Source organism: Podarcis muralis, chromosome Z (assembly GCF_964188315.1).
Source record: "Podarcis muralis chromosome Z, rPodMur119.hap1.1, whole genome shotgun sequence".
NCBI lineage: Eukaryota > Metazoa > Chordata > Lepidosauria > Squamata > Lacertidae > Podarcis > Podarcis muralis.
This window is the reverse complement of record NC_135673.1, coordinates 3,426,194-3,452,863: the sequence shown is the minus strand read 5'-3', so window position 1 is coordinate 3,452,863 and position 26,670 is coordinate 3,426,194. Positions and strand designations below refer to the sequence as shown.

General features: G+C 44.9%; 1 protein-coding gene and 1 long non-coding RNA gene across 3 annotated transcripts in view; one reads left to right on the top strand and one right to left on the bottom strand.

Moving 5' to 3' along the window:
* The window catches only part of LOC144326116 (uncharacterized), a 276,840-nt gene that overhangs the window by 160,930 nt on the left and 89,240 nt on the right, over positions 1–26,670 (top strand). The gene's annotated exons all lie outside the window — the stretch shown is intronic.
* ABCA2 (ATP binding cassette subfamily A member 2) overlaps positions 1–26,670 on the bottom strand; it is a 108,093-nt gene that overhangs the window by 67,814 nt on the left and 13,609 nt on the right. For both annotated transcript variants that reach the window (XM_028715872.2, XM_077922459.1), the window contains exons 3-8: positions 11,807–11,900; positions 5,832–5,943; positions 4,415–4,581; positions 2,834–2,961; positions 1,104–1,202; positions 205–390 (exon numbers count right to left, since the gene is read on the bottom strand). In XM_028715872.2, the coding sequence (XP_028571705.2) occupies positions 205–390; positions 1,104–1,202; positions 2,834–2,961; positions 4,415–4,581; positions 5,832–5,943; positions 11,807–11,900 (786 nt within the window). The remainder of the gene's footprint in view (positions 1–204; positions 391–1,103; positions 1,203–2,833; positions 2,962–4,414; positions 4,582–5,831; positions 5,944–11,806; positions 11,901–26,670) is intronic.

Here is a 26,670-nt window from a genome sequence, read left to right as displayed (position 1 = left end):
GGTCCCATGAAAAAGAAAAAGCAGTTTACAAGATGTAGCTGAAACCACACTGAATTATGTGGATTATGCCCCAAATAGAAACCACCAACATGGATCCACCACTCAGTTCTAGCCCATGGTAGGTTGTTGGGTTATCCTGCCCAGGAGCCCCCACCCCTGGCTACTTCCCACCAACCAACACAAAGTCCTGCCTCAGTCTCTCACCTCCATGTCCTTTACAAAGGTTTGGGGGCTGTAGGTACTGGAAGACTCTGTGGTAGGGCTAGCAAGGCCCAAGGCATGGGAAAGGAGGTGCAAGAAGGCCTGCTTGTGGGAGCCCTTCTGAGGATGGCGCAAGGCCTGGCGGACCAGCCCATCTTCCACGGTCCTCCAGCTGCCGAGAAGACTTTCCTGGTAAAGAGAAAAGAGGCAAGGGAGATTAACAAGAAGAATAAAGCCTCAAAAGCTCCCTGCCTTGCTTGTTCCTTTTCACTTGGCTGGGGAGGGAGGGTCCCAGACAGATGGACAGACGGATGGACTCCAGTTGCAAAAGCTGAGGCTGTTGGGTTATCCCAGGGACTGAATGAGGTCCCATTCAAGCCTCCCTATCTGGCCCCCAGGACCACACTTTTCACCGGCCTTGTTCCACAACATCCTTGAGAGCTTTTGTCTTGCTGGAATGGGCCCTTCAATTGTGAACAAGTAGCTTGTTTGCTTGGATAGAGATGGCTCTGAATTTGCATGGCTGAAATGCAGGCTACTGAATATGGTTAAGAGCCACATCTGTTTCTGCTCGTATTTTTGCCTCTGGCCCTGCCCATTCTTGCCTCTGGCCGCACCCAGCACTCTCATGCAACCACTCTGGAAGCTTGTCTGTGATGGAATGCGGGTCTTCGGCTGAAAATAGTTCCCCATCACTGAGTTAAAGGCACAGCTAGTCTGCAATGAGTGGATCTTGGCTACACGCTTCAGACACCCAGAGGGGCCCCAAAGGGCCCAGATAGCCCAACCTTCTATGTAAGAACCCTGGTAGCTGGCAGGCAGAATGTGACTCATCCAAAATCAACTGGCAACCCACTGTGGTCTGTTCCTGTCTACACCAGACCACAGGGCAACCATCTCACCTCCAAGTGAAGAAGCTTCTCAGCTGTGCTGAATTGGTCCCATGGCTCATGGAAACCCTCTGCGGAGACCGGAGAGGTGCCAAAAAACAGTCGGTAAACCTGGAGTGGAGAAATAGTTAGCTGATCATTCTGGCACCTTACATTCTTGGCAGAGCTGGCATTCCAACAGGGGTAGTCTCCCCTCCTCTCTCCTCCTTTTGAATAGGTAATACCCCTCAATTTCTACATTCCATTCATGAGTTTCATTCCACCAGATTTCAGTAATGCCTATTAGGTCATATTTGTCATCCAGTACTAAGAGCTCGAATTCTTCTTGTTTGTTTCTCATATGCTGTGCATTAGTATAGAGAAAACTGAAACAATGAATACACTGCTGCTCCATACACTGCTGCCTCCATCTCCCTCTGAAGAGAGTCACATGTCACCACCACATGTCTCTTTCTTCTCTAGGGGGTGACAGGAATTGTTCTGTACACTGCGCCTTCCACTGCTACCTCAGTGTGTTCTGGGGTTTGCAACTGTTGTTCTTGCTCCTCTGGCAGAGAATCTGTGTCCAAGATGAGAGCATGGAATCAATTTTGCAGCTCCGGAGACACAGCATGGCCTCACCTACCTCACAGGGTTGTTGTGAGGGTAGAATAGAAAGGGGGGGGCCACAGACACCACCTTGAGCTCCTTGGAGGAAAGGTGGGATATAAATGTAGTAATAATAAGAAAGTAAGGCTGAGCCAAAATTCCCAGGCATGGATTGGATAAAGTTAGCTTTCCCTGGAAGACAATTGTGGCAACTGCCCTTTTTCTTGTTGTTTTTTTGGCCATCCTAGAGTGAAGGTTGTTGGCCATCCTGGAGTGAAGGCAGGAAGCACCACTCTCACTTAGACGGTGTTCAGAACCAACACTCTATCATCACAGGCCCTTCCTCTGACTTCTAACATCCCTGACCACTGACTGGAGTTGCAGCTGGTTGGGGAAGGTTGCTGGGGGAGGGGGGAACTCCTGGGGGAGGAGAGAAAATAATGTCTGCCATTCCTAGCAGGGCCATAATGTAGGCAGCAGCAGCAAAGTAAGCTAAGGGGGTGGCCATAAATATACCAAATTTAGAGCCAAAAATTATCTAAAGCTCAGTCTGGCAGTCCAAGATCTTATTCAGACAGGTGTTTGAAAATTAAGGTGCAGACCATGCTGACTACTGGGCTGCTGTCAGGCCAAATTCTATTTCAATTCTGCTTCCAAATGTGTTTTAATGTTTGCTTTGTTTTGTTTTTAAACAGAACGCCTTTTTTAATGTATTAAGTTTTTACATCATTGTGTATAATGTACGTAAAAGTAAAACCAATGGAACAATAGCAAAACAACCAAAACAAACAAGGGTGGGATAACAAAACTTCAAATCAAGGGATCAGAGAAAAAAGAGAGTATAAGAAAAGTAGAAATATACCCACCTAAATGTTTTAATGTATGTGTTTAATGCATTTTAACTATCGCTTTTAAGCATTTTGTTTTTATTACCTTTTAAAAAATGTTCTCCAGCTGCCTTGAATCCCAACTTGGGAGAAATGTGGGACATGAACACATTGGATAATTACAACAACCAATAATTTAAGGTGCAGCTCTAACTGCCTGACCAACCCTAACATGCAGCCAAACGCTGTGTCAAGCTCTGGTTTCAGGAACTGCAACTTCCCCCCAGGTACCTCCTCCCCACCCACTGCCAAATAATAATGACATACCTCTTTGAGGTTAATTTTGGACCCTGCCAACAGCTCAGCAGTCTCGTTGGATAGAGAAAGGTTCTGCATGAGGAACCGCTGGAACTCCAGCTTGTCCTTGGCAGTCGAGTCCAGTGTGAAGCCGGGGGCTGCAGGGTCAGGGGAGGAAAAGCAAAAATGATAAAGTTGAAGGGAAGGCAGGGATTGTCACCAGTGGGTTGCCACTCAGCTGTCGGGCACCAGCATTGTATGAAGGGCATTGTGGGTTCCACCCCAAGCACCTCCCTCTAATCCGCTGCTTGACCCTTTTAATGGGAGATGGTGGGGACTGAACCTGCAGATTTTTCAGGTTGTTATTTTATTATGTATTATTATATTTGTATTCTGCCCTTCATCCTTAGATCTCAGGGCAGCTCACCACAAAAAATTACAATATAAAAAACACAAAATATACAATAAAAATAAGAACAAACACAAACCAATAATCCCCGTTTCCACAACACATTTAAAAGGCCATAGAACGTTAACCAGCCAAAAAAATCTACATCAGACATTCAAAAACCAACAAGCCTGCTAACCCAGCTATCCCAGCCAGGTTAACCCCCTAAAAACTCTGGTACCCCATAATTAAATACAATATACAGTGGTACCTCGGGATGCGAATGGGATCCGTTCCAGAACCCCGTTCGCATCCCGAATGGAACGTAAGACGCATCTGCGCGTGTGCGGGTCCCGTTTTGCCGTTTCAACGCATGCGCGTGACGTCATTTTGACCGTTTGCGCAAGTGGCGAAACCCGTAAGTAACGCGCTCCATTACGTCTGGGTTGCCGTGGAGCGCAACCCGAAAATACTTATCCTGAAGCATATTTATCCCGAGGTATGACTGTACTCCCATAAAGACTACCTTACACTGCATTTAAAACCAAAATCGCATTTGGATAGAAACTGTTTCTCAGGCGGCTAGTCCTAGTCTTTATAACCCTGTACCTTCTTCCAGAAGGCAGAAGCTGAAAGAGATCATTTCCAGGGTGCGCACTATCCTGCGCTATCTCTGCAGCTTTCTTATGACACCTGGAAGCATAGATATGATCTAAGGTGGGAAGAGTGCACCCAGTTATTCTCTCCTTAGTCTTTACAACCCTGGACAGCATTGTTTTTCCCCTGACCGTGCAGCTCCCAAACCACACACACAGACCATAAGTTAATACTCTCAACTGTACAATGGTAAAATGCCATCAACAGGTCCTTTGAGAGATTATTTTTTTCCGGAGGATTCTCAGAAAATATTACCTCTGCTGTGCTTCATCAGATCTTTACTATTTTCTCCCCAGGTATTGTGGTCCTGAGCTCTTTAAGGCTTTACAGGTCAAAACCAGCACTTTGAATCGGGCCTGGAAAGTAACTGGAAGCCAGTGCAATCGAACCAGGATTGGTGCAATTAGCTCAAAGCATCATGCCCCAGTGAGCAACCTGGCTGCCAAATTCTGCACTAGCAGAAGTTCCCAAAATCTAATAACATGTTACAGTACTCTAGGTTCAGTCATGTGCTTTGCCACTGAGCTACAGATATTCGCCCTGCAAGGTCCAGCCTTGGACCTCACCTGCCCGGTTGCTGAAATGAGTCTCCATGGTGTTGGGTTCACTGCTGCTGAGAGACTCCAGGTGGCGCCGTAAGGACTCCAGCTCCTCCTCCAGGCCAGCATGATCTGGATCAAACAGGTTACTCTTCTCCACCACTTCGTTGAGCCGCTCCAGCAACTGCGTTACTCTAAGAGAAAGGACCAACCAACCAAGAGTTATCACAGCTGCAAAGGAGGGGGCACTGAGCGGGGAAGGAGGAAGTGTCAATACCACACCTCCAACAGGTGCACCTGGAGCAAATCAGCTGGGCTGCAACTCTTTGTGACACTGCAGTTTTCTCTAACAGAGGAATTCAGCTGGCTTAAAACTAAGAATGATAAAATTTTGTTCTGGGTGTTCAGGCCTGAACTGAGACAATGGGTTGCATGCGACTAAATTTCATTCAGAGTAGAATTGTTGTAAATAACGAGCCTTTTAGTGATGCCAATTAACTTCAGTGGGTCTACTCTGAGCAGGGCTACCGCTGGATAAAAAACACCAGTGGCTTCCTGCTGCATTATAGGCAGAGGTGTAGGAAGGGGGGTGCGGTGGGTGTGGTGCGCCCCGGGTGCCATCTCTGAGGGGGGTGACAAAATCCCCCCTGGGCGGGGATCGCCGCAGATCGCCTTGCTGATCGCCCCCATGGGCGGCCCCTGGTTGCCTGGCATGTGTGCCGCTCCAGGTGCCCGAGCTGCTGGCTACGCCGCTGATTACAGGTGCTGATCAGCTTAGCAATAATAATGTTACTTCCAAGAACTGCTGTTATGAATCATCACTGTGTTTAATTTGCATGCATTTAACCTTTCATCAAATTAGCACAGACTGTGCTGTTTACATTTTATCACCATTGCCTTTTATCATCATTTAATCCGGCCTCTCATGATTTTCCCACCTTCTGCACCCACATGTGTCAGCTTAGGAAAACAGGCCCTGCATCTGGTAGCACAAAGTCCATGCCCATGAAACCTTCTGCTGCTACCTACCAGACACTTGGCTGCTTATGTCAATACTCCTCTGAAACGCGCATGTGTGTATGCACACAGACTTTGCATTATGCACATGGAATTTTAAAGGCCCCGCCTAAAAGACCATCATTGCAGGATAACCTTATTGGCTATGTCCCCATTCAAATGTATAAATCAGTGGAACAGACACTGTTACGAGGTGACACACAATACTGTCCTGCAGTTTTAAGAAATCGAATATTTTAATGCGGCAGCACCCAAACTTTGGAACTCCCTGCCTATTGGCATCAGAGAAGGTGCATTCGCTGTATATATGAAGCCTTTCTCTCTTATTTGAGCAGGCCACTGTATAATGCAGTCTTTGCCAAAATGGTGCCCCCTTCAGATGGAAGACGATTCCCGCGTAGGTTAGGAAACAAAGAGGTGGACTCACGTGGAGTTGGAATATTGCAAGAAGCCAAATTCATCTCGCTGTCCATCGGGACACAGGGATTGCATCACTGGCAAGATCCCAGCAGAGGTGAGAGGGGCTGCTGTGTAGTATGCTAGAGAAGGGGAGAAGAAAGAGGAGGGGAGGCGGGAATTTATAGGGCAGGGAGACCCACAAGTAGTTCAGAGAGTAGCGCACGTGCTGGATCAGTACCAGCTAGTTAAGTTTCTTCAGTTAAGTTAAACAGTATTCAGAGAGTGCAGCTCAGAGGGTTGAAGGGTCAGAAGTCATCCTCTCCACTTAGCTCATGATGTAAAGTCAACAGACAGATACTGAATGGCCATTTGCACCCACACCCACATACAAAACCCATGTGGTGTGACGGTGCAAACTCATTACAAAGTGGGGCATAGAATCAAGACAAAATTCTCCCTTGCAATTCAGAATTCAGTGCTTATTCAGATGCTAAGCCCATTGCTCTCCAAATTTCAAAGGTTAACATTTCTCCAAAACCTCTTTATTTCTGAGTCATAATGGAAGAGTATTTGCAGCCCCCAAATGTTTGAAATTGATGTCAAAACTGATTATTTTAAAAACTTGCTGGATTATAGGCATCCACAGGGCAATTCAACTAATAGCACACAATCCTCAAACTGCCAAATGACGCCAGCAAGCATGACGCAAAGGAAGAAAAGGAGGATTAAGGGATGCCATTGTGCCAATGTGCACAGATCCACTCACCAGACACCACTGACGGTGTCAAGTTTGGTAGCTCCAGTCTGCATCTACTTCTGACTGAGCGTGTTTAGGAGCTCAACACTAAGTTTACTTGCTACTCTCTAGGTTTAAAGTCAAAGAAGAAAAAGATCCCTGAAGCCTAATGAATTAAAATCCTGTTTGCTTCCGTGGAGAGTGAGGCAACCAATGACCTTCCATCCCTTTCAAAGGAGCATTACTCTCTGGCTGGCCAGTTAAAAACATCCTAGGGTGAAGGTAGGTTAGAAGGAAAGAGAAAGAAGGTTGGTGAGTAGCAAGAGACGAATAAGCACACCACAAACCACCCTATGCCTTCCGTATAGCCTTTGGCCCATCACTTGTAGATCTGTATATGTATTTAGTTCCCCAAACTGCAGCTAGTCAGGAGACAAAACGAGGATTGGGAATGCAAAACGAGGAAGGAAAGCTAAGCCACAAATGGAACTAAAAGGCTGGTGGATCTAGAGTATGGTGAGCAAACAGTGGGATACCATTGTTGATGGTATCCCATCAACTCAGACTTTTAAGGCTCTTTGGTATCAAACTGTTGCAAACAGATGACTGAATCTGGCTTAGCTGCAGATTAAAATCTGCAGAGATCTTTGCTCCGCTTAGGTGCACAATTTACAGCACTATGATTTCAATAGCATCCCAACAAGTTAAGAAGTGGAAGGGTGAGAAAAATGAGGGTTAAATTGAGTTATAGATTAGTTGCAGAAGTCCAAAGGGTTAGATGAGCTTATGCCAATCTGGTGCCATCCAGATGTTTTGAAGTACAACTTCCATCAGCCTCAGGCAGCACAGCTAGATGATGCTGGAAGCATGGGTGTGCTTGGAGAGGCTGATAGGAGTTCTAGTCCAAAACATCTGGAGAACACCAGGCTGGTGAAAGCTGGGTTGAGTCAATATGGCCACATTTCCCCAGAATAATTTGGGCAAAGCAAAAGGAGGGGGAGGAGAGAAAAAGAAAAGGGAAACTCAACTTACAGACTAGAGGAGACACAAAGCATATTTCAAAGATGGGGAGAAAGAAAAAATGAGGGTGGGGAGGAGAGAAAAAAATGTATGAGATAAAGTAAAACATCCTAAAACATAAACATCACAATAATGGCTTTATGGAGATACAACTGAAAGGTGACAATGGCTGCTTAGAAACATAGATTGTAGAGCTGAAAGGTACCCCAGGGTCATCTATTCCAACCCCTTGCAATGCAAGCAATGGCTAAATAATCCCTGACAGACGGCCTCCAACCTTCTGAGAGAGTCCATCCCACTCTCTAACAAACTTTCTTAACTTTAAGAAAGTTATTCTTAAAGTTTAGTCGGAATCTTCTTTCTTGTAACTTGAATCGATTTGTTCGGGTCCTACTCTCTGGGGCAGCAGAAAACAAAGTTGCTCCATCTTCCATGTGATGTGACAGCCTTTCAGACATCTGAAGATGGCTATCGTATCTCTTCTCAGTCTCCTCTTTTCCAGGCTAAACGTACCCACCTCCCTCAACTGTTCCTCCTAAGGCTTGGTTTCCAAACCCTTGGTCATCCTCCTCTGCACACATTCCATCTTGTTAATATCCTTCTTAAACTGTGGTGCCCACAATGAGACACAGTACCAGGGATGTTTTTCAGCCGGAACTTGCTGGAACTCAGTTCCGGTACCTCTCAGGTGGGCAGCATTGCCATTATAAGAGAACAAGGGAGGTGTTCCTTGTGAGTTCCAGCTCCTCTTTTTCTAGAAAAATAGAATGGCACAGTACTACAAGTGTCATCTGACCAAGGCAGAAGAGAGTGATACTATTACTGCACTTGATTGGGACATAAGATTTCTGTTGATGCAGCTTAGGACAATATTCCTTTTTTGCTGCTGCATGACAATGTTGACTCATGTTAAGCTCATGGTCTACTAAGACCCCTGGATCCTTTTCACACGTCCTGCTGTCAAGTCAGGAATTCCCCAATCTTAATGTGCAATTGTACATTTGTCCCTATTTAAATTCATTTTGTCCTCCAATCTGTTACGGTCATACTGAACCCTGGTTCTACCTTATAATAATAATAATAATAATTTTTATTTATACCCCGCCCTCCCCAGCCAAGGCCAGGCTCAGAGCGGCTTACAAGCAATAATAAAAACAAGTTGAATGATTACAACTTAAAAACAAAATTAAAATACATTAAAATATTGAAACATTAAAATATAGCCTCATCGCAGGAGGAAAAGGAAAGGAAAAAAGAAAGAGAGGGAGGGAATCAAATTGGCTCCAAGCCAAAGGCCAGGCGGAACAACTCTGTCTTACAGGCCCTGCGGAAAGAAATCAGATCCTGCAGGGCCCTGGTCTCATGAGCCAGAGTTGAAAAGGCCCTGGCTCTGGTTGAAGCCAATCTAACTTCCTTAGGGCCCGGGACCACTAGGGTGTTGCTATTTATGGACCTTAAGGTCCTCCATGGGGCATACCGGGAGAGGCGGTCCCGTAGGTACGAGGGTCCTAGGCCGTGAAGGGCTTTAAAGGTCAAAAGCAGCACCTTGAACCTGACCCTGTACTCCACCGGGAGCCGGTGCAGCTGGTAAAGCACTGGGTGAATATGCTCCCATGGCAGAGACCCCGTGAGGAGCCTCGCTGCAGCATTCTGCACCCGCTGGAGTTTCTGGGACAGCTTCAAGCGCAGCCCCGCGTAGAGTGAATTACAGTAGTCAAGCCTGGAGATGACCGTCGCATGGATCACTTATGAGATATTAGCTAGCCCTGCTGCTTGACCTCGGAGCATCTGCATGTATAGCTTTCTGGCAAAGCAGCTCTCCAAGCAACTGAAGCATGGAAGGTAGTGCCAAAAAGCTTTGTTGCAAAGCGGTTACTTAAACTCAAAGGGGCTCCTTATTCCATGTAAGGACAACCGTTACAGCTGTGGTTGCCACCATGCTGATCTTGAGACATGAAGAGATTTCTACTGATGTGCGACTCTTTCTGGGAAGTCAGACCTCGGAGCTCTTCTGGTCCAGCATCTGATCAGTTTCAGCTGGCAAAAGCTCCAAGCTCCTCCTGGTCACCTGCTTTATGAGATTCTTTTTAAGTGGAGGGCCTGCACAGCTGGTTATGACCTTCCACGATTTGGTTTGGCTTCTTGGCATGTTATGGTCTCTGGAAGCAACAGACATCCTGAGGGTCTGGCAACTGCTCCAGTGGTCTGCAAACATACCAGGCGGCAAGAACCAAACATTCCAATGGATTTGTTCAATCCTCATTTAAAGTCATCCAAGCTGGTGGCCATCACAGCCGCCCTCCTGAGGGAGTGAGTTCCATAGCTTATCTATGCACTGTACCAATAAGTCCTTTTTAAAAAAAAAAAAAGTGTTCTGAATCTTCCAATATTCAGCTTCACTGGATGTTAACAATGAAGTTGTGAGAGAGGGAGAAAAACTTTTATGCATCCACTCTCTCCTTGCCTTGCATGGTTTTATAATTTCCTGCACCACACTGTGACAGTAGGGGAGGCCTTGGGCCTGACCAAGCTGCAGGGCTCTTCTCATGCCTTCTCTGTGTGCTCTCAGTTTCCAGTCCACTTCAAGTAGAGTGGGTGTTTCTGTTCTCTCTGTGGAATGATGAAACGTTCAACCAGCTTGACAAGCCGCTCTTGGAGAAGGCTGATCATTATGCCTCTGTGTGAGTTGCTGCCCACTCTTCTCTATTCAGTATCTAGGCCCAGGGCCGTTAACTTGTGCAGATGCATCGAGAGAGGTGCCTCATCAGTTTTAGCATTCCAGAAGAGAGATTGAGAACGCCTCTCCAACCAAAATTCAAGAACCTGCAAGCTCCTCTGTCTTCAGGCTGCTACTGACACCTCCTCTCCCCTCCTTGGGCAAACTTGGGCTTTTGCAGGCAAACACTGAACAGGTGTGAAGCATTTCACAGAGGTAGCACTGTGAAAAAGGGTTTACACCTGGAGTTTCTTTTTAAATACATTTATTGAGTTTTATGGTTGCAAGAAAACCCACGCCGCTTTGAGTTACATATTGAAAAAGAAAAATGACCAAACAGCCCACCCTTTTGTCCAATCTGAAGGCATATTTCAGATCTAAATAATAATAATAATAAACTTCACAGGGAAGGAACCTGAACACTGTTGATGTCAATATAAAGGAAGACATGACCACAACCATCTATTAGGCAATGCAGCAGGTGTAGTTTGTCCTGCAGAGTCTTTGTTTGCATGCTGGATAAGCAGCCACAAGTCAGCCGCAAAAGCTTTTCTGCCCTACAGCCACATGAAGTTTTTGAGTCAGTTTCACATAAAGTGCTTTCTCCCAAATTACATAGTAGCATTTTATTCGTACATTTTAAGCCTTTGGTGTCCCCCCCCCCTAATTTCCAACCATCTGTATTCTTGCTGCTGTGAATATGTAACCCACTAAACATTTCCCATCATAAACCTTTGGCTGTTTCTACTGAATATACCTAAAGAACGAACATATAACAAGAGCCCTTTTGGATCAGGTTTATGCCCCATCTAGTCCAGCACCCTGTTCTCGCAGTGGCCAGCCAGGTGCCCATTATGGGAAACCCACAGGCAGGACCCGAGCACAAAGGTTTGGGCTTCCAGCAACTGCTAACAATGCTATTTCGGGTGGTGGCTGTTTTTACAGCCCAGTATTTTCTGTTACTTCCTACAAATATCTCGCTCTCATAACCAGGCAACTTTGGCACAGCCCCACTGCATATGCACAAAGGAGCCACGAAGTGCACATCTCCCTCCAGCAAGCAGGTGAGAAAGGTTTATCCTGCTGATTTATCCATGGTTACATTCAAGGCAAACTGCACCTGTGGATTAAGGGATTAGCTGGATCTGAGAAAATTGAAAGGCCTCAAATTTCACTCCAAATTCATTGAGGGTGATGGGCTCTACATGGGGGTGGTTAACCTTACAAGGCTGGCATGTGGAGGTCTCTTTCCAGGTCCACAGAGCATGGATAGGCAAACTAAGGCCCGGGGGCCAGATGCGGCCCAATTGCCTTCTCAACCTGGTCCGTGGATGGTCCGGGAATCAGCGTGTTTTTACATGAGTAGAATGTTCTCATTCATTTAAAATGCATCTCTGGGTTATTTGTGGGGCACAGGAATTCATTCATTTTTTTCTTCAAAATATAGTCTGGCCCCCACAAGGTCTGAGGGACAGTGGACCGGCCCCCTGCTGAAAAAGTCTGCTGACCCCAGCACCAGAGGGCCGCTTACCTTCTTTCACAGGGATGGTGGGTTTCTTCTGTCGTAGCCCCAGCAGAATGAAGAAGAGGACCAAAGGGATGAAGATCTCGAAAGCCAGCACCCACTGAGGAAAGGAGGAGGAGGAGAAAAAAGTCAGAGAGACCCAGAAGCAGGAGTAGCAGCACCCGAAACTTTGCCAGGGCCTTCCCCCCAACCACCACCAGCACAGATCTGTACAAAAGAGACACAGCCAAAGAGTGTCAGGTTTTTCTCCCCCTAACCCCAGCTCATATATAGTATTTGAACTTCCATTCAGTGAAACTGCCTGGAAGAAGACAAAGGAAAGCATTATTCATTCATTATTTTTAATTACTATTAACAATTAATTTATTAATTGTAGAGGGGATTTACACATAAGATGCAGTAACCGAAAACAGTTAAAAACCCCCAGAAATAGCAGATACCTATATCTCAAGTCCCATGGACTGCAAGAAGATCAAACCTATCCATTCTGAAGGAAATCAGCCCTGAGTGCTCACTGGAAAGACAGATTGTGAAGCTGAGGCTCCAATACTTTGGCCACCTCATGAGAACAGAAGACTCCCTGGAAACGACCCTGATGCTGGGAAAGATGGAGGGCACAAGGAGAAGGGGATGACAGAGGACAAGATGGTTGGACAGTGTTCTCGAAGCTACCAACATGAGTTTGACCAAACTGCAGGAGGCAGCGGAAGACAGGAGTGCCTGGCGTGCTCTGGTCCATCGGGTCACGAAGAGTCGGACATGACTAAACGACTAAACAACAACAATATCTCAATTGCATTCTAGGATAAGCAACAAAATTCTCTATAGACAAAGCAAAAGGAGGGATGGGAATGCCTAACTTAATGTTATATTATTCTGCTTTTCAAATCAAATATACTTGATCCCATCCCTCAGCAGAAGAACAGAGGACTATTGGGCCCAACTCAAAATGGTCCCTTCCACACCTTCAATAAGAGGCCACCCACTCTCACATTTGTCCTTGAATGAGGTAAGGAAAGCAGACAATCTGTTTACAAGATCAATGGTTATGGCATGGAGAACATGGAGCAAAACACTGGTCCCTGACCCTTCACCACTGTTCTTGTTCCTGAATCATCCAGCTTTCAGACACACAGACCAATATCAACAGTTCTAGGATTGGGAAGACATAGGCATTCACACCATCTGTGACCTGCTTCCCAAAGGGAAAGCAATTTCCAAAGAGGAACTACAAGGTAAATTAAAAGGCACTCATACTACCTGGGTTCAGGTAGCTCAGGCTCATTCTCTTGAACAGCGTTTGAAGAGCAGGGGACGTGGTCTAGGACACTTGCTTTGTTTGAATCCTTATGAAGCAAGTCACTTTCCTAATATAGAGCAATCTAATTGATCATGAAGCGGCGGGTGCTCATGGCCTTTGAATTGTACGGGAAACAGAATTAGGCCACCCAACTGAAGATCACAAATGGGAGGGGATCTGGACCACTCCTCTCCTCCAGTGGAGTGGTTAAGTAATATCTTTGAACATTGAACGTGTATGTCGAAGTCAATGGATAGAACAAGCTTAGAATAGCTTTGGAAGTCGATATAGGCTGTAGGCTTAGAAGCAGAAGATAGGGTATTTTAAAATAGTATTATTTGTAAGTGATAAAATGTGAAGTTATTTTAAGTGTGATAAAAAAAAAGGTGGTTAGAAATTATAATATATGTAAACTGCTAAAGATGAAGTAAAATGAAAATCAGATAGGTGGGACTTGGGGAAGCCCACTTAACAATGTTTAGAAAAATAAGGCTATGACAAGAATTTGTTTGTATGATTTGTCTTTTCTGTTTGTGTTTTTTATTTGTGTTATAAAATGTTATAAAATGAATAAATTTTTTTGGAAAAAAATGGATAGAACAAGCATCATTAGATGTACTGCTGGATAAGTGTTTAATACAAGTGGTTTGTATTTGTTTAAAAACCAATAAAAATGTTTTTTCTCTTTTTTTAAGTAAACCACTGAATTGCTCCACACAATGCAAACTGTTAACTTGCAAAACTCAGTGACATAAGTCATGGTGAAGGCCTTTGGCTCACAGAAATTAAACAAATTCATAGAGGGAGGGAGGAAGGATCTATCTGTGAGTATTAGGCTTGACGGCTGCATGGAGCCTCCCTTTTCAGACGCAGTCTATCCCCTAATAGCAGATGCTGGAGAAAAGGTCTGTTGCTTCCCCTGCCCAGTTTCTGGCTTCTCCAAGGCAACTGGCTGATCAGTATGGGAAATGGGACATCGGGCTAGACAGACCTTTGGTGAACCCATCTGCTATCTTTACCCTTTTTCCTTAACTTTATGGTGGCTGCTATAGCAAGCCAGCCCCTCCCATGGGGAAGGGCCATAGCTGAGTGGCAGAATGTCCACTTTGCATGAAGAAGGTCACTGATTCAACCCCTGGCATCTCCAAGTAGGACTGTGAGATCCTCCTCATCTGAAACCTAGGAGAGCTACTGCCGCTCAGTGTAGACAATACTGACCTTGGCTGACCAATGCTCTGATTCAGTGTAAGGCAGCTTCCCAGGTTCCCTTGCCCCCACAGATACAGCTAAGTCCACGCACAGTACAAGGACAATCAAACCCTGGTCTCTTCTTTTTCCAACTCAGTGGTTCTGATTTCATTTCTTTTGCCATCTACCGAAGCTTCGCCAGCTAGTCCTGAGCCGCTGGGACCATCAGAAGCTCCCGCTTAAGTGCTAATTTTAATTGTGCTGTAATTAACAGATCCCATCTCAATTCCCAGCCTGAAGCTTCTGACATATCGTTTACGCAGCCCCAAAGCAAGATCAACGCATTCAAAGGTAACCAATAAGATTGAAAGCTTTCATTTTTTGCTAAAATGAAAACTTTGTCAACTTTCTTCCTTTCCTTCACTTAATGAAATTAAAATGCTTGGCAAGTGCATCGCCACAACCACTCCTAAACTCCGCCAGCAATGAATCACCCCTATTTGCATCCCACCAAGAACATGCAATGGCCAGAGTGCACAGTATGTCACCACGCCATCTCCCACCTAGTCCAGGATCCTTTCTGTGGCCAACCAGATGCCCTTATAGGAAGCCTGCAGGCTAGACTTGGGCACATTAGCCCTCTTCTCCCCTCCTGTGGCTTCAAGCAACTAGTATTCAGAAGCATTGCTGCCTGCAGCTATTGTGGCAGAACAAAGCCATCATGGTTAGGAGCCATCAACAACCCTACCAGCGGGTGCAGAATGCCACGGTGAGGCTCCTTACGGGGTCTTTGCAGCAGGATCAGATTCATCCAGTGCTTTACCAAGTGCAATGGCTCCTGGTGGAGTACAGGGTCAGGTTCAAGGTGCTGGTTTTGACCTTTAAAGCCCTATACGGCCTAGGACCCACGTACCTACGGGACCGCCTCTCCTGGTATGCCCCATGGAGGACCTTAAGGTCCATAAATGACAACACTTTGGAGGTCCCAAGTCACAAGGTGGTTAGATTGGTCTCAACTAGGGCCAGGGCTTTTTCAGTACTGGCCCTGACTTGGTGGAACGCTCTGTCCCAAGAGACCAGGGCCCTGCGGGACTTGACATCTTTCCGCAGGGCCTGCAAGGCAGAGCTGTTCCGCCTGGCCATTGGGCTGGACTCAGTCTGACCCTTATTTTTCCCTCCCTTTATGGTTTTGATCTATGGGCTACTATTAAAATGAGACTGCATTTTAAATTGTATTTTAAATTGCCCCCCCCCCCTTTCCCACCTATTATGTTTTCATTGTAATTTTACTGGTGTTAGCTGCCCTGAGCCTGGCTCTGGCCATGGAGGGCGGGGTATAAATAAATTATTATTATTATTATTATTATTATTATTATTATTATTATTATTATCCTCATCCAAGAATCTGTTCAATCCTCTTTTAAAGCCATCCAAGCCATCCGTTCTGCTTCCTTGGATGCCCATGACTTCAGTGATATCTCCAGCTGTGTACAATACTGGACAAGGAGAAACACAGCAAAAAAATAAAGACCCACACTTTGGCACTGGCTATGTGGCTTTTGTGTTGCCTTTTAATCTTGGGTGGTTTTTTAAATGGATGATGACAGCTACTGGTTAAGTGGGTCAGTTTTGGGGCCCTGCCCTGCCACAACAGAGACGCTAGTGTCGCAACAGAGGGGGGAAGAACGCGTTTTCTAAATAAATAAGTAAACGAGGTGTTGTGTGTGGCACAGGCCAAATAATCCAGAGCATGTTTTGCAGAAGGCGGGGGAGGAGAATATCCTGACACATTAAAGAGCACTGCCGTGATGACTCAGCACATTTATCCAAATCACTTCATGCTGCCAAGGCACAGAGTCAAAGAACCACCACCATATATCCAGATTGTGACAGTACTCACCAAGTAAGGAGTACCAGCGCATCATTTTTTTTTTCATTTAAAAAACAACTACCTTATATATGCCCTGGGAGTGGGGGTTCACAACAATCCCTGATAAATTTGGGTGTTCTCCACCTCTGCATTGCAATCCAGAATACTTTCCTATCAAGGCCTACTGAGATTCAGAATTCTGATTTCTAAATGCAAGGGGTGCTGCTTTGGACAAAATGATTCCCTGCAGAGGACACGTTTCCACTTACGGAAAGAATGTCCTCTGGCATGCAAATTTTGGGCTGCTGTTTCTGAAGAGGTATCATGAACTTTTACATGCCCCGTTCAAGCCTCCCACAACTTGCCCTTCTCAACTTGTGGGATGATCAAACAGCAATGTTCCTAAGGAACTTCTTACGTGGGTGTTGGCTATAATGAGAGAACCTCTTCACTCCGTAATTGGAAAGCATTGCAGGACTTTAAAAGGTCTCGGTGCAGTGCAAGAATATGTGGACTCTGATTTACTGCAGTGAAAACAACTCACAAATCACACATTTCTAAGGGTAAGGAAGACTCAGAACATTTCTAAGCCGTTTGGAGGGGTTTCTTTTCTTATACATCAAATTCAGATATACTGTACAAAACTCACTTCCCACACTGAACGACAAAAATTTGTTTTCATTGTGTGTTTTCTACATCTACTGCTCTCTATTCATTTGAAAAATGGAGCCTCTAAATTGCACCCTCCCAAACCCAATTTCCTGCACACACACACAAAAGAAAAGAAAATTGAGACTAGGAAGAGCTTTTTAACGTAAGAGCTGTTCAGCAGTGGAACAGACCACATTGGAAGGTCATGCACTCTCCTATTTAGAACTTTCTAAACAGAAATTGGACCACCACTTATCAGGGATTATTTAGCTGCAATTCCTACATTGCATTGCATTGGGCTAGACGATCTTTTTGAGTACCTTCCAACTCAAAAGTTCTATTGCTCTCATGTAACTGATGGAACATTTTCTGGTTAACATCAGCTGGTAATGGCTTTTTGTCAATCATTATTTTTATCACAATTATTATATTAGGGTTTTTCCTGTTACAAGTGCAAATTAAAAAATAATGGATTTAGTTTAAAGAGTGCTTGATGCACTTCAGCTGGGCACTCGTGATTTTGCCGGTGTGAGTTTGAATCCAACCTGCAAAGCAGCAGCAGCTGGGAAGCGGGCTTTAGAGATTTCATCATAGCATAAACTTTTGTCTCTAAGAGTGCCACAGAATTCTTTGCTGTAATTAATACAGAAAGTTCTCTGCCACCCCTCCCAATCCTGCTCCACTTCCCCAGCAGGTGGTGATTTTAAGATGCCTTCCGGAAATATGTATGTGTGTGGGGTGAAGAGACATTGGGGGATTCGCCAGGCTTGGTTGTTGGATTAACTTTGAAAGATAGCTTTCTTTTCAAGACATTGCATCCCCTCCCATACACCTACAGGTACTCTCAGGAGAGACACTGAGTCAGCCAACACGCCTCCCCCCCCCCCTTCAGTCGAAAAGGCTTTCAGAGTGGCTTAAAGTGTAGTCAGTTAAAACAAGGCATTCCCTGCCTGTGGGTTTATAATCTAAAGCAGCACAACACACAAGGAAAAGGGAGCAGAGAAGGAAGAGGAAAAAAGCAAGCTCAGGCTCCAGTTCTTAAACAGTAGTACTTATAATGAACAGTTACAGATAGGTAGCCGTTGGTTTTTATAATGAACAGGTGGTATAAAACTAGTTCGGGGGAAGGAGGTGTCTGATGGAGCTGGTCTTTCAGCAGACCTGAAGGAATGACTGCTGACAGGTGACAGCCATTATTATTATTATTATTATTATTATTATTATTATTATTATTAAAAATTTATACCACCTTTCACCAGAGGTTCACAAGGTGGTTTGCAATATAAAATCACAAAAATATGTAGCATAACAACAAATAAAAACAATAACACCCCACCCCTAGTCCATAGACTGTTTAATCAGTCAAAGGCCTGGTTAAAGAGGAATGTTTTCGCTTGATGCCTAAAGGTGTACAATGGAGGCGCCAGCCGAACCTCCCTAGGGAAAGCATTCCACAAATGGGGAGCCAGTGGTGAAAAGATCCCTTCTCATGTTGCCACCCTCTGGACCTCTCAGGGAGGGGGCACACAAAGAAGGGCCTCAGAGGATGATTGCAGGTTCTGGGTAGATTCATATGGAGAGGCGCAGTCCTTGCGGTACTGTGGTCCTGAGCCACTGAAGGCTTCATAGGTCAAAAACTTCGAATTGGGCCTGGAAACTGGTAGCCAGTGTAGTCAGGCCAGGATCTGTGTCATATGTTCAACCCGTCTTGCCCTGGTGAGAAACCTGGCTGCCAAATCCTGCACTAGCTGAACTTTCTGAACCATCTTCAAAGGAAGCCCTATGTATAATGTGCTGCAATAATTTGCCATCTAAACTCCAGGAATGTGTAAACCAATAGAACACAGATGGATAATTCATTTCCTATTTTCTTATCTGGCCAAGTCTCATGAGGCAGTTGAAGGGGCACTTGTGAAGATGGACAGTAAAGAAAGGCAGATGTCCAACAATATGGCAAATCTGGGAGCCTCCCACTGATGACACAGCTGGCACAGGAAACACATTGCCCATCCTCTGAGTCAGTACTTGTGAGGGAGTAAAGGAATTATCCATCCTGGAAGACAACAAAAGTGCTGTGATCTCTTATCTGAGAGGACTTTGCCAGAGGCAGGAAGATAAATTGCCAGAAAGCCTTGCATGCTTGTTCTGAAACATCTGCCAGATTAGCAGCTAGTGGAATCTTTGCGTGTGACTTTGTTCCTTGCCCTGGCCTCGTACTCCCATGTGCAGATGCAACGCACAGGTGCAGATTTCCCTCTCCTGCCTGGAAGGGATGCATTATCTTATATGCTGCCCTCCACACCGATGCAATCATTGCGAGGTTCAGCCAGAGGGCAAGGGGAGGCAAGGGTAAGGGCAGAATGCCGCAAGAAAGCCAACTCTTCCTGATTCATCTATGAGGAAATGTTTTGTGCATCCAGGGGATTACAAAGTAGATGTGTGCATGGAGAATATATTTATAGAATAATTATAGAATATGATTATAGAATTGTAAAGCTGGAAGGGATACTAAAAGTAATCTAATCCAACCCCCTCCAATGCAGGAATTGCATCTAAAGAATCCACGAGAGCTGCCCATCCAACATCTGCTTAAAAACCTCCAATTGAGGAAAGTCTTCCAAGATAGTCTGTTCCATTGCTGAATAGCTCTTACCATCAGAGAGTTCTTCTTAATGTTTAGCTGAAATCTCCTTTCTTTTCATTTGAATCCATTGGTTTGGGTCCTATCCCGCAGAGCAGCAGAAAACAAACTAGTTCCATCTTTCATGGGATTGTCCTTCAGTTTTGAAGATGGCTATCATATCCCCACTCAGTCCTCTCTTCTCCAGGCTAGACATCCTCAACTCCCTCAACCATTCCTCATAAGGCTTGGTTTCCAGACCCTTGATTATCCCGGCTGCCCTCCTCTGCACATCTTCCAGCTTGTCAGTATCCTTTTAAACTGTGGTGCCCAGAACTGGACACATGACTCCAGGTGTGGTCTGACCAGAATAGAGGGGTAGTATTACTTTCTTTGATATGGACACTATACTTTTGTTGATGCAGTCTAGAACAGCATGGGTTTTTTTGCTACAGCATCACACTGTTGATTCATGTTAAGCTTGTGGTCCACCAAGACCCCTAGATCCTTTTCTCATGTACAACTGACAAGCCAGGTGTTCCCCCATCTTATATGCCTCTTAAGACTTTGTCTCCAGACCCTTGATCATCTTGGTCTCCCTCCTCTGCACACCTTCCAGCTTGTCAACATACTTCTTAAATTACAGTACCCAGAACTGGACACAGGACTCCAGGTATGGCCTGACCAAGGGAGAAGAGAGTGATACTATTCCTTTCCTTGATTTGGACACTAGACTTCTGTTGATGCAGCCTAGAATAGCATCAGCTTTTTCTGCTGCTGCATCACACTGTTGACTCAGGTCAAGACTGTGATGTATGAAGACCCTAGATCCTTTTCACACACACTGGTGTCAAGCCAGGTGTCCCTCATCTTATATTTGTGCAGCCGGTTATTCCTGCCTAAATATAGAACCTTACATTTGTACCTATTGGTGTTCATTATGTTAGTTTTGGAGCAAACTGTACTCAGAAGTCATGCAGATTGGCTGGCATAATTGTTAAACTGGCCTTCATCCTAAGAGGCAAACTCCTTCCAAAGTCTCCTCCAGGGAAGCAGAATCTGCTCCTCTCTGCAACCAGCCCAGCTTGGGTGTCAACCATTGTTCTTGGAGATTGCCCCTCCCCTTGTTTACTTGATTGTTGGAGGGGAGAGTTCTCTGACAATTGCCACTCTGTGCCATGAAACATTAACAACCATTTTCTTTGCCAGCTTCTGCCAGGCAGTGTCAAGTTCAGGGTGGGGTAAACTTGTTTTGCTTTGAGATTTCAGAGATGTCACTAGTATTTCTGCTCTAGCTTTTGAAAAAGCAAGAAAGAAGGTTTTACCAAGACTAATAATGATAACGACTTATCCACAAGCCTGTGAGGCAGACCAATATTTTAGAGACAGAGAGCACAGAATAACTGGGAAAAGGTTACCCCTAGTCACCAGAACTGCAAACACCATCCTTTATAATACAGTGGCTGCATCTGTGATTAGTCACGTAAGGACAGCCTCATTCACTGACCAAAGAGGTTTTTCTTCCTACCCACTGTTATTCATTACTCATTAACAAAAGGTTCCCTGTGAAATCTTAAAACAGAAAACAAGAACAGTGCAAATAATTAAAAAAAAAAAACCTCAGTAAAATGTCTGGTGGGATACAAAGATCTTCACCAGGCACCCAAAAGACCACAATGGGAACACCAAGCAAGTTTCTCTGGGGAGGCCACCCTGTAACCATGGGCCACTACTGAAAAGGCCCTCCCCCACCTCCTACCTTCTTTGACTTTAAGGGTCCAGGCAGGTGTATAAGGAAGAGGAGCCAATTCACTACACAGTCACAAGATGCAGGGAGACAGGGCCAGTGCAGGGGGTGCCCCATTCTTTTGTGTGGAGCTCTGGGTGGGTACCCTATCTCTTCGCCCCTCAACTTTTAAAGCAACAACAGCATGGCTTACAAGGTGGCTGGACTGCACACCACCTAAATTTGCTTTCTGGCCATGTTGGTCTGTGGTTGCTGTACACAGGAGCCTTGAAAATACTGAGTGTGCAAAAGCTGGGTGCAGGGGGTAGGCAGAGCTTGAGTGAGAAAGGAATCATGCTAAGATGCCAGGCAAGACTTCCAGCTTTAACTTGCGCATAAGGAACAGGTTATTGCCAACAAATTGCGGGTGGGGCAGAGGGCCCGATCCACTACAGTGTACCTAGAAAATCCTGAAAGCACCTCCCACTGAATGGTATGTGCTGGTAGCAACAAGCCAGGGTTTCTCATTTTCTCTCTCACTGAAATGCTTTCCATAAACCACTCTGGGGAGTTTTCTTTGGCAGCGGTCAGTGTTTGCGTGTGTTATAATCAATTCGTATATAAATTTTATGGAATAAAAATAAATAGAAGCTTCAGCCGAAACTTGCACCTTCTCATATAAACTAGAATACGCCACAGGCATGTTGCTCCCATGTCTTGAAAGCACCCAGTAACACTCCCACAAGGAACCATAATCTGGACACGAAAATGATATTGGAAGGACAGAGAAAGTTTCAGTGGCCTGCAACTCCCCCCCCCCCCCGCTCAACAATAGATCATAATGGCAGCGGTTAATGGGAGTTGTAGCCCAGTGTGGTGCAGTTGTTAAGAGTGTTGGAATAGGGCCTGGGAGAGGCCAGGGTTCGAATCCCCACTCAGCCATGAAGCTGACTGGGTAGCCTCTAACTCACCTCACAGGGTTGTTGAGGGATTAAACAAGGAGGGGGAGGACGATGTACGCCAACTTGAGCTCCTTGGAGAAAGAGGAGGGTTATAAATGCAACGAATAAATAATAAATAAACATTCATCTGGAGCGGATTATGTTGGTTGTTGCAGATGGTCACTAAAGCAATGTCCACCACTTGTTTTCGCTATCTGTATTTTAATACAGTGGTACCTTGGGTTACATATGCTTCAGGTTACAGACTCCGCTAACCCAGAAATAATACCTCGGGTTAAGAACTTTGCTTCAGGATGAGACCAGAAATCGTGCTCCAGCGGCGCGGCGGCAGGCAGGAGGCCCCATTAGCTAAAGCGGTGCTTCAGGTTAAGAACAGTTTCAGGTCAAGAACGGACCTCCGGAACGAATTAAGTACGTAACCAGAGATACCACTGTAGATTTGGGGGGGGGGGGGGGCAGGCTTTACATTATGTTACTTCCACTGTAGCTTAATTACTTTTAAACGACCATCTTTTATATGTTTCTGGCTTTCTGCGTTTTAGCCATGTTCGTTTTAATTCTTTGTAAGCCTCCTTGAGACCCGGTTCTTGGAAAAAGGTGGGGTATAAACAAAATCAACAAACCAACTGCACACTTCCCAGAGTGTACGTAGTTACAGTTCCCATGGGGTCATCTGCCATATACTCCAACGTGGCAAGCAAGGTTTGATCTGCATCCCCAGAGCTGGAGCTGCAAAGCAGTATGACCTGCAAAGGCCTTGAATCTGTGTGTTTGCTGGCACAAACCCCTCTTGGGTCAGCCTCAGCTGTGATATGGGGATAATCATGGCCTCATATCACATATCTCTATTCCTTGCAACATCCTAGCAAGGAACAGAGATAACCAAGCTGAGCATTTAATAATATCAACTCAGTACTTGAAAAATTCCAGTTACATGGAAGTGAAAAGAGAAATGAAGTGCTTAGGACTGACATAATTTACCTGCGATTCAGAGAAGGAAAAATTTAACACATCTAGAGATTTAAAACAATTTAAGCTTTTATCGCTTACCCCCCCCCCCGCAAATACAGGAAGAAAAGATAAATATAGATTTAAGTATAACAATTTGCTGGATCTAATGACTATGGGGAGATTTGTTAAGCACAGATGCATGAGCAATTTAAACAATGTTTATATGAAGCAACAGTTTATACAGAAAGCTATTTATGGTTCACATTGTCCAATATCATTTCTGTCTTCTTCACAACAACTTTATTATCTGACCCCGTCCATATATAACTAAATATATTGATACAGCATTTCCCGCTTTTACTAGGTCAACCTTTTAACGAGCACATGATAAAATTCTGCTGGCAAAGCACTACGCACAAACAAATCTATTAAAATACAAGTAGTGGTTATAGTTATGAGGAGCTAGTAATTTTTATACTAAGCTCCCTATGCTTTTTTGGGGGGTGGGGGTTTGAGATGCCAGTACTCATGTATTGATAAAAGTGGTGGGGGTGCCAGCACAAAATGGCTGCCATGGGCAGTGAAAAACAAGTTGCCAAAATGGTCACAAAAGATGCCTTGCCAGCTCCAATGGCACTTTTCATATTTATGGGACCCCTCATAAAGCAATGTCTCCATGTGTCAAACAAATAAAAAGAGGGAGGAAAACATGGCTTCCACCCCAAAGGATTCTGGGAATGGAGAAGGCAACCCTGGTGATGAGGCTGCTGAGAATCTTCTGGCAGAAATCTCTCCCCCCCCAAAAAAAAGCTACATTCTCACAGAAGAAGAAATGATTATTAAATCAGTTTTAAATCTGTGGCATTCTTAATGCGGAGGATTCAGGTATGATTTTTGAAGTGGCAACCAAAACAGCGAAGAAACCACAAGGCAATATTTCCACAGGATGTGGAAACCGTGTCGCAGCTCATGAATGTGTTTAATTTCACATGATTTTTACACCTTAAAATGGATGCCGGAGGACTGGCTTATCACAACCATTGATGGGGAGAAGAAAAAAACTGTGAAGAGGAGCAATCGTTCCCAACCACATTCCTTGAGGCAAATCCAACCTTCAAAACCCATGTGGTAAAACTGGACTTGTGGATACACTCATATGTACAAATACCCACCCACCCCATAAATCTACATGGAAAGATCGCCAGTTTAGGACCCATATTTGAAAACATGTCAGTTCTCCACAAAAGCCATTTCACTGCACCAAAAGAGAGAGAGAGAGAGAGAGAGAACGAACAAGTAGGCCACCCTCAAAATGTGTGTCAAGTTTTCATAAAGGCTGCTTTAACAAAAGAAAAACACCACATTGTGCAGTTCTTTCCATAAATATTTTACTTCTAAAAACAAACACATAAGGTGTGTTTTTGGAATTTAGATGTGTTTGGGATCTTTGTCTGGTTGGGGGTTTGTTTGTTTGGAATTGGGCTTCTTTGACCCCCCCCCCCCAAAAAAAACCACCTGCACTACAAGGACACAAACCAGGGGGGAGGGAGAATGGAAACTTTTTCTTTTTTCTTTTTAATGTGAAAAAGTAGAGCTTTGCATAAACCCAAAGCCAAGAATTTTCCATCATCTTATTGATTAACTTTGATAATTGCTGTCTATGTTCAAGTGAAACTGTTTTGGCAGGGAATGGACACATATACACCTTCCAGACAAAAAAAGTGTCTGTTTCAGGTCACAGGAACTCTTGACCCTGTTTTCTTCCCCATCCCACCAGTCTCTCTCCCCCCCCCACCCCTTTTTCTTGCTGGCTCCCACTGCAAAACAAGCCCCAGCCTTATAAAGAAGATATTCTTTGCTGCGTTTCCATAGCAACAGAATCCGGTTTAGAATTGCAAGCAGCACAAGCACACAACACTCATCACCAACAACACAACCACACACACGCACAAAATCACATGGTGTGTCAAGTTGGTATTAGATTACCAAAAAAATCTATAAGGCAAAAAAAGGAGGGCAGAGAAGAGGTGGGCATGGTTGCCAACTGACCAAAATATTTACTGACCAGGCTTGTTCTTGTGCCTGCAACAGCTGCTTGAATTGTGCAAAATCAGGTGAAGCTGTTCTTGGCACACAGAGAGATGCCATCATGCCTGGATAATGGCTGTAGATGGAGGTTCTGTCTAAGTACACAGGAGCGGTGGCCAGTAAAAAGTTGTCAACCCTATAGGTGGTGCAGGATGAAACCCTTCTAGACAGGATTCTATTTCTGAAGACAAAACAAAATGAAAGGTGGGGAGGAAAATAGCAGGATTTGGGGTATTTCCTCTGCCTCCCCCCCCCCTTCTGAGGCTACAGGAGGTAGGGTGGCTCTGTGGTTAAATAATAATAGTAGTACTGGAATTCACTGGAATTAAAGCAAAAGCTCATCTAGCTCTGCATTCGTCCCCCATCACGGGCCAGACAGATCCACCTGGGGAAACTTGCAATACTGTAACTAGTGGCTCAGCACCAGCAAGATTTACCTGCAGTAGATTTAGGGCAAACCAAGAGAAAGGCCTTTCCAGTCAATTCTCTTACGGAACACACTGCTTTGGCAAAGGAGCAGGACACATTCAAACCGAGGAGGAAGTCTTTATCTGTAGCGATACCTAAAATATCACTTTTCTCAATACCAACTGCCTTGGACCCTTCAATCAGCAGATGAGGCCTTGTTGGTGGTTACCACTGGAGGCTGCCAGGTTGTCACTGACCCATGACAGGGCCTGTTCAGTGGTGGCTCCCCAGTTGTGGAATGCCCTCTCCTAGTGAGGTCTGCGCGTCTGTCCCCATCATTATTAACTTCCAGGAATGGAGTGTTAAAAACACTCCCAGGCATTTGGTAGCTGAAAAAGCATGTTCCAGCCAACCCTGATATCTGTAACTGCTTTTAGAACCTCTTGATCTGTTTTAGAATGATTTTGCTTTGTCTTTGCTTTGTAATAGTTGTGTGCCTTCAAGAGGAGCAAAGGTGAGATATAAATTCAATAAAGAATGATACAGACAAGAAAATAGCTGTGATGAGAAAATGAGACTTCCAGGTTCAGAGGTGGTCTACTTCAGAATGCCAGCTGCAGAAGGGTAACAGGAAGAAAAGAGACGATGCCTTTTTGCTCTGCTTCTGGGCTCCCCAGAGGTTCAAAGTTCATAGCAGTGAGAAACAAGATATGCTGGTCTCATCCAGCTGAGTGGTTTTTGTTTCCGTTTAAGTATTTTCTAGTGGATGTTACATGCATGGCAAAGGCAAATGCCTGATTTTCAATATGTCACCTCTACTCGGAGAAAGGTCGCCCTTTTGCAATATGAGCATGCCTTTTCACCCCGTTTCGCTTGCAGACAGGGCTGTGATAAACATTCCCTTCCTTGTTCCTAAGCCAGTTCACGCCCAGGGAAAACCCCCTCCTATCAAAACAACATCACCTTTGCTCCCTCAACCAACGCCCAGAGTCGGCACCTGTTCCACTTTTGTTGTGAAGTGCAGAAATGGTTTCAAAGCTCCCACACAGAAGGGAGGAGGAGAAGAGATGGACATCTACTAAGTGACAGTTTTTTTTCAAAACTCC